Source organism: Alternaria postmessia (assembly GCF_024291825.1).
Source record: "Alternaria postmessia strain BMP 2775 chromosome Unknown scaffold_211, whole genome shotgun sequence".
NCBI lineage: Eukaryota > Fungi > Ascomycota > Dothideomycetes > Pleosporales > Pleosporaceae > Alternaria > Alternaria postmessia.
The window spans coordinates 2,057-9,489 of record NW_026260284.1 but is presented as its reverse complement, the minus strand read 5'-3'; the positions used below and the strand labels follow the sequence as shown (position 1 = coordinate 9,489).

Sequence of the window (7,433 nt, the reverse complement as noted above, 5' to 3'; positions counted from 1 at the left end):
GTCCCACCTCGGCGTGCAGCTGTTATGGCCCAGTGCACATGAACGGCACCAGATCCAGATAAAGTCGCTTGATCTCTTCCACGTAGACTGGTTCGACAAACTTAACAGGCGAGGGGCTCCAAGGTCCGGCCTCACATCTTCTGCTTATGTGCAAGAAGCTCTTCAAGTCGCGGCAGCCTTACAACAACGACCGCAGATCCGATCCTCGTAGACAGCAGTTCTCCAACTCGATCCGTTCGAGGGCCCGCGTCCCGGACAACGGAGCCAACGGTGGAAGAAGCTCTTGTGCCATGGGCTCGTGCTCGGTGTGCTGTAGACGCCCTGAGGTAGCGTGAGAAATCTGCAGAGCACGCGGTCTGCCTGCAGCCAGCAGCCGTTGGAAGAAAGTAAAAGGCCACTGCAGCTCGCTGTCGATTTCACAGGCTGTCAGTGTCCGCAACGCTGAGAAGCTTTGCTTCGACCGCCAGCTGAGAGCATGTACATCGCCCGACACATCGTCAAGCACGATGTCTCTCACGTTCGGAAGCAAGGCGATGAGAAGTATGACCAGTGGATTTTCACTGCCTGCCCATAGCAGCTCGGAGAACGTGCGATCGAACGCGTGTGTGCCTCCGAGATTTGGGGGTACAGTAGTGACGGATGTAGTCTTGTCGACTATCTCGGGATGGCAGGTACTGCGATCAAACGGCGGAATTCTCTGCATCACCTCAGTGTCTCTCGCGGCCTGAACAAGCAGGGTATAATCCGCTGTGGTGAGCTTTGTGCCACGAATGTTGCCCAACTCTTGTCGCTTATGGCGATTCTCGTGTATGATGCCGTCTGGCTCGAAGTCCCTGTTCCAGAAGGTGCCGAGCGTGGTCCAAGGTCTGAGGTTCAGCTTTCGAGTGTGCTTGCCTCGATCGGGCTAACGGATAATTCGTTTGAGAAAAGGCAGGAACAAGCGGCGGTGTCGAGACACATTGCTATACTCCCGAAAGAGCTCCGGCTCAGTGGCCGACTGCAGATGCTTGCACGTGAAAGACATATTCAGGAGCTCTTGCTGTTGCAACGACGACGCAATGCACAGCAGCAATTCCGCACTCAGCGTGAGGAGCGACATGGAGGGCCAGATGCAAAGTGTACATGACGCTGCCGACGCTTGAGACCACGAGAGGAGCACGCCTAGCTCTTCATTGTACTACCATCTGTTTCTATTGCACGTATTCCAGAGCCAGTGAGCGAAGCAGGTGATTAGTGGGAAAGAGGACGCGTTACGAAAGTTCTTCCAGGTTGATCCAGAAGTATGGCGTTAGCACGACCCAGGCGACTACGAGCGATTCTGACAGGTAAGCGGCTTACACATGATTTGGAGGTCATGTATACCTCTTACTGTGGCGTCGATTTCTCCCCCACGTGTGTCTTCTGTCTGCGAGCGACGATCCTGCCCTACAACTTTGGCATTGTTGCAAGCGGTTCATAATCAGACGTAATGAGACGTAGGTTTCCTTACGGTAAGACACAAGCATGTGAATCGCATGATTGGTGCCATGCCTTTGCCTCGATCATGCATCATGGTGAAGGGGCTAGATTAGCTGGCAAGCCGAATCTGTCTACAACACCTTGATGCTGTCCACTGCTGGTGATGAGACCCTAGCCGAGTGTCGCGCGGATACTGGTGAGTATGTAAGTGACCTACAGGAATACCTTGGCACATCTAGATCACAAGAATGGTCACTTCTTTGTGGCAGGTGTGTAGCCATTGTCAATCTCCGCCCTCTTCTAGAATCACGGTCGTACGGTTTCGCATTACACCTCGCTGGTGAAACTGCGTCGCAATACGCAAAACTCGACTATGTCCACACCACTGGCTTGGGCCGCAACACTCACGCTCATGCTAATCGCTGTTCTGGCACAGAGTCCTACACAAGCGACAACCGACAGCCGGATGAGCGTAACGTCCTCAACCACATCAGCTGCTCCACCTGCGAGCACCGCCTCCTCTACTTCGTCTGTTGCCACGCAAACTACCGCCTCCGAAGTCCGGGTCCATGTGGTCAAAGCCGGTGCAGGCGGTTTTCACTTCGAACCCGCAGAACTGACCAATGTGTCTGTTGGAGACATCGTCACCTTCGAGTTCTACCCGCCAGATCACTCTGTGGCTCGGGCCGAGTATGGAAGCGCGTGCGTGCCTTACGAATACACTGGAAGAGACAGGACGGGATTCTGGTCAGAGACGCAGTGGGTCAAGACACCCAGCGATGTGAGCGGTCCCAGATAGTGTCGGCAGTTCGAGGCTGCTGGCTAATGAAGACAGATTACCCATTGGAATCTCACGATCAACAGCACAGAGCCGATCTTCTACTACTGTGCTGCCCCTGATTCGTGTAAAGGGAAGCAGATGGTTGGCGTCATCAATCCAAACGCCACACAAACGCTCCATGAACAGGTGCTGGCTGCAGCCAGGGCCGACTACCAACTAGCACCGGGCGATCCTGTCCCTAATGAAGCGCCTTCGACAGTCGCCTCTCCACCAGCGGCCAGCTCACCGGGAGACATTGCATCGGCCGATCAGTCGTCCCCGGCGCTTTCCACAGCAGCCATTGCCGGCATCACGGTCGGTGTAATCCTCTTCCTCGCGTTGTGCACGGGTCTTGTCTATTTCTTCGCGCGCAAAGCTCGCACTGGGCGCCAAACAGCTGCTGGACTGCACACACAGACCGACCACAGGAACACACTGTCAGTCAACGTAGAACCTGTCGAACTCAGCGGAGGGAACGAGGAGAAAAGAAATTGGTAGTCGCACATGCTTTCCAGCGTCGCTCGGTGGCGGCTTGTATGAAGTAACATCCCTCCCTGTGTAACGGAAAGCCCGGTGGGCCGGAACGAGCCAATGAGAGGGCAGGGGTAGCATCTTTCCCGACACGGTACTCTATCTCGTTGGTCGATTCCGGCACATAGGGTTTTCCGTCATACAGTGAGGGACTTTATGGCCTAGATCAGTTTTATCGCGCTTAGTATAGAACATTGGTGACAGGCTATATCTCATTGTTTTATGCTTAATTAGAACGTTAACCACTTTGCGCCTTCATGTTGATTGAATCACCTTTGAGAGCATGCGACAAACGATTATACCATACTGGGAACATAATACATGCGTCCATGCTGGATCATCTTGATTCTACCTCCACATCATCTCGTACGGACTGCCATAGCGCATTGACAACCCCTGATACGGGATTTCCATTCGTATCTATAGATGACACAAGGAGAACGATGATGAGCATGCGAGCGAGAAGTTTGTTCCATTCCAAAACCACATGCATGGCATAGCATGCGGTAGTTACAGAGCAGCAAGCAGCATCAACTATGAAGTAGGATCATGGAGAGCGTTGACAACTGTTCTCCTTCCAACAAGACAAGTTCCAGAGCCTCTCAAACATCACGTCTCAAGATCTGGCCATCTGTGCAGACCGTTCCAGGGGCCAATAACTGCGAACGTGCACAGCCAAGATCGCAAAGGCCGTAATGGTCGCTGTCTATGCAGACAACCTCGTTCGTCGAACTACATGGCACGCAGGTCTCAGATGCAGCTGGCAGACTGGCTGCTACGCCTGCCGGTGGTACCGGCCCCTGGGATGCCAGCGCCTGCGTAACTTGAGCAACAGAAGCCTTAGCCTCGGAAGCTGTCATCTCTCCGACAGCGAGAGCTTTCACTGCTGCGCTGCCGAGCCAGTTCGCAGAGGCAACCTCGGAAGCTGCAGCCGCCGGCTGTTCGCCCAAAACCGTGTACGTGCTTTGCTGGCCGGGCGAGCTGTTTGACAACGCATTCGCAGGACGAACCGTCCCCGACCCGCTACCGAGCGCAGTCATGGAAGCGCATCCGGCGCCGACGAGCCCCGTAGTAGGACTTGCCTGGCTTCCGGTCAGCACAGCGCTTCCAGGATCTGGAAATGCGTAGTCAAAGTTCTCAACGGTGGAACAAGCTGAGCTTGGCAGGTTCGCGACGAACATGTCGGGAAGGGACGCAAGAAATCTAGGGTCATTTCCCCCATCGCGGACCGTGATCGGAGCACAGTTCATGTACATCTCACGGTTGCCTTGCCTGTTGAACCAGGTCCAGGCGAAGGTATACTCGCCACTCGGCAGCTCTTTGGGGAGCACGACCTCGAACGTATCTGCGACGCGGCTCGCAGGACCTCCTTGCAGATTCCCCTCTACACTGGCCGGGCAGCCCCCGACCACGCTGTACACCACCTTCCACCGGCTGGACTTGGTGGGTTGCATATCCTCCGACACTGAGAATTGGCAGGAGCCGCCGCCATGAACCGCAGAGCCTAAGAAGCGGATGGTCTGCGCTTCGCCGGCCGTCCAGTAGTTCATCTGCGTCACATCGTACACGCCCGGTCGGAGCTTGCACGGGAAGTCTGAGCCAGTGCCATCCAGAGGCGAGTTATTCAGCGTGGGTCTACCGTATGGGACAGGGCTCTCGAGCATCACATGAGCGAGCGTGCTGGCAAACATCGCGCAGGCGAGCCCCAACGAAGCAGGCTGGATCAGCAGCATGGTGGATGAGAATCTTGACGTTGGGATGCAAAGGCGCGATGGAGACTAAATACCTGTCGTCATCAAGTGAGAAAGCTGACGAAGTAGGAGGGGTCTGCCCGTAAGCGTAGTCCGCCCAGGGTTCTTTCATCACGGCTATTGTCAGCGCAGTGATCTGCTTAGCGGATGAACATGGAGGCCAGCGTCAACGGTAGGACGCTTTATACTGCTTTGGTCCGTTGAGAGCTAAGCAGAAGGTACAAAATGGGAGCTTTGTCGAAGCGCTGATATGTCAAATGACGTGAGATTCGTTTGGCATATAGTCGATAAGTATACGCTTGCCCGTCCATCGCCGGAAGTCACCCGTATATCTTGAGCCAAGTGAAGTACAGGCTTTTAGGATCAGTTTTAGAGCTAGGATACCGTCATCGCTAACGCCTGCAATGTCAAGTGACACAGAATCAAATGAAAAGAAGAAGCAGAAGCAGAAGCAGAAAGTGGGACAGAAGAAGAGGAAGAGAAAACAGGAGGTTGCAGGCGAAAGCGTGGGAAGAAAATCATCTCGCAAACGGAAGCACAAGACATCGGCACCCTCTGAGGAACGTGAATCTCCGCACTCAGATGCAGCTATGAATCAAGACTCGACTACCATCCTGACTCCCGAAAGCCCTGTTTCTGCCTCCGATACAAGTAATAAGCTTACTGATAGAGCGATTGAACAGTACAGATTGGAGCAGTCTACCCAGGAGGAATTCGACCACGCCACGATAGAGAATTCAGATCGCAAATATGCACAAAAGCTCCAGGAATGTAAGCAAAAACATTTCGCCGATCTGGCAGGGCTCAAATGCGCTCTTGAAAAAGACCTTCGAAATCTTGAGGAAGAGCACGGGGCCGAGATCACAGAGCTCGTGAACATTTCGGACGAAAACCGTCGAAAGCTTACGGAGAAATACAAGACCACAGCTTGGAGAGATGCCGGCACTCAGACGGAGTGGCTCAATGTGGTCGCTAGTACTTGTCATCCATAGTAACTGTGTCTGATTTACTAGAATTGTTGCGTGCAGTAGCGTATTTAAAATGGCTTTTCATATCCTCTTCCCTATATCGATTTGAGTTCATTGTCAACCGTCACTGTGCCTGCAATAGGCTTTTTCATGATCACTGATGGGCAGTTGGGCTTGATCCAGAGAGCCGCATACAGCAGCTAAAGTCCCTCCTTGTGTGCCGGAAAACCCTGTGTGCCGGAACCAGCCGATGAGAGGACAGGGATAACATCTTTCCCAACACGATACTATATCTCATGGGCTGGTTCGGATACACAGGATTTTCCGTCACATGGGGAGGGACTTTGATTGACTACAATAATGCGCATATAGATATTGGCCTCTCCAATCGTCAGACCCGTCACGCATCATTTAACCCTCAATGAAGGGAGTAAGCCTCGATGTAGCGTGGGCTTTTGCACGCGGGTATGGTCGATATATACATCAGAGGTAAAATCGTAAGAACGTTTGCTGCATGGATTGCTATCTCTAAAGATGACGCTCCTGCTCGTAGCCAGTCTACAACAATCGAACAGACGAGACATGGTTAGAAACAAGGTTTGTTTCAGCACACCTTCCACAATGCCAGTAGGGTAGACCAACGATCTGATTCGGTCTAGAAGCGCTGCAGCACGCATGCCGTCGGAGGCTTGTCCACAACTACGACCCTGCCTCCGTATCGCCGCCCCCCTTTGTCGAGGAAGTATTTTCTGGTATGCTGTAACTCCATACCCTCTAACCGATCACTCCTTCCATTATGGTCTTCGGGAACCCTCTCAGTCCATAAGCTCATTCGAAGTTGGTAGATCCCTAGCAGAGTCAACAAATGCGTAGTTTTTGAAACCATCTAGCGGTTGAGTTGCGTTCACCGAGTACTTGAGGCCCGTTGCTTGAGACGCAATACAGGAGGCTTGCAACTCAAGCCTTCATCGGATGAGCTGCCTGAAGCATCGTAATCAGGATCGGAGAAACTATCGTCTTCTCTTGGGCTACTGGGGGAAGACGAGTCGCCAGAATTCACTGATCCATCAGAATCATCTGAAGCGAGCGAGTTACTGCCGTATCCACTATCGTCGGCGCTGCTCTCTCCATCGCTAATACTTGAGATTCGGTGCCTGTCACGCAACACGGAAGGCATGTAACCCGAGCCTCCATCAGATGAGCTGCCTGAAGCATCGTAATCAGGCTCGGAGAAACTATCGTCTTCTCTTCGGCTACTGGGAGCATACGAGTCGTCAGAATCTACTGATCCATCAGAATCATCTGAAACGAACGAGCTACTGCCGTATCCACTATCATCGGTGCTGCTCTCTGCATCGCTAGTATATTCTGCACTCTCCATGGTAGACTCGTATCTACTTTGGTTGGTGCTGCTCTCTTCAATGATAGTATGGTCGACACTCCCGACTGAAGACTCGTCTTCACTAGCATCGACGCTGCTATTATCAGCGAAGTACTTTGTATAATCGACGGGTTTGCGGCTTCGACGCGGAGACCTGGTGCGAAGAGCTTCAACGCTAGCCCCACGTATCGTATCGGCCATGCTATGCACGTTCAAAGTAGGAGCTGCACGTCTGCGGGTAACTATCGATGCTAGTGAGCAGATGCACGACCAATTCATTCGTGACCGTATATATAGTTTGCGGTTACTTTTGGCAGCCTCGTAGGAGAAAATATAGGCTTACTAACAAGATGTAATACTTAGGCATGGGTCAGATATGGTCAGCGTAAGCGAGTCTTCTGCATCAGATTGCCCCCCTGCTACGTCTCTCGAAACTTTGTGCACTATTGCCCACAAAGTCTGAAATCTCAGGACCGATGCAATTCGATGCGTCGGGCGTTGAATATCGGGCTTCTGCTGACCAA

At 52.8% G+C, this 7,433-nt stretch overlaps 3 protein-coding genes across 3 annotated transcripts; 2 read left to right on the top strand and 1 right to left on the bottom strand.

Moving 5' to 3' along the window:
* Window positions 1–1,831: 1,831 nt before the first annotated feature.
* J4E82_011485 (uncharacterized protein) lies at window positions 1,832–2,776 on the top strand (the record flags this gene model as incomplete). The annotated part of the gene is made up of 2 exons (XM_051737689.1): window positions 1,832–2,239; window positions 2,294–2,776. 2 exons carry the CDS (start codon window positions 1,832–1,834, stop codon window positions 2,774–2,776), a joined length of 891 nt encoding a protein of 296 aa, XP_051582552.1.
* Window positions 2,777–3,411: 635 nt separating this feature from the next.
* J4E82_011484 (uncharacterized protein) lies at window positions 3,412–4,473 on the bottom strand (the record flags this gene model as incomplete). Its single annotated transcript, XM_051737688.1, has 1 exon — window positions 3,412–4,473. The coding sequence occupies one exon, from the start codon at window positions 4,471–4,473 to the stop codon at window positions 3,412–3,414; it is 1,062 nt and encodes a 353-aa protein (XP_051582551.1).
* Window positions 4,474–4,964: 491 nt separating this feature from the next.
* J4E82_011483 (uncharacterized protein) lies at window positions 4,965–5,552 on the top strand (the record flags this gene model as incomplete). The annotated part of the gene is made up of 1 exon (XM_051737687.1): window positions 4,965–5,552. The coding sequence occupies one exon, from the start codon at window positions 4,965–4,967 to the stop codon at window positions 5,550–5,552; it is 588 nt and encodes a 195-aa protein (XP_051582550.1).
* Window positions 5,553–7,433: the final 1,881 nt, after the last annotated feature.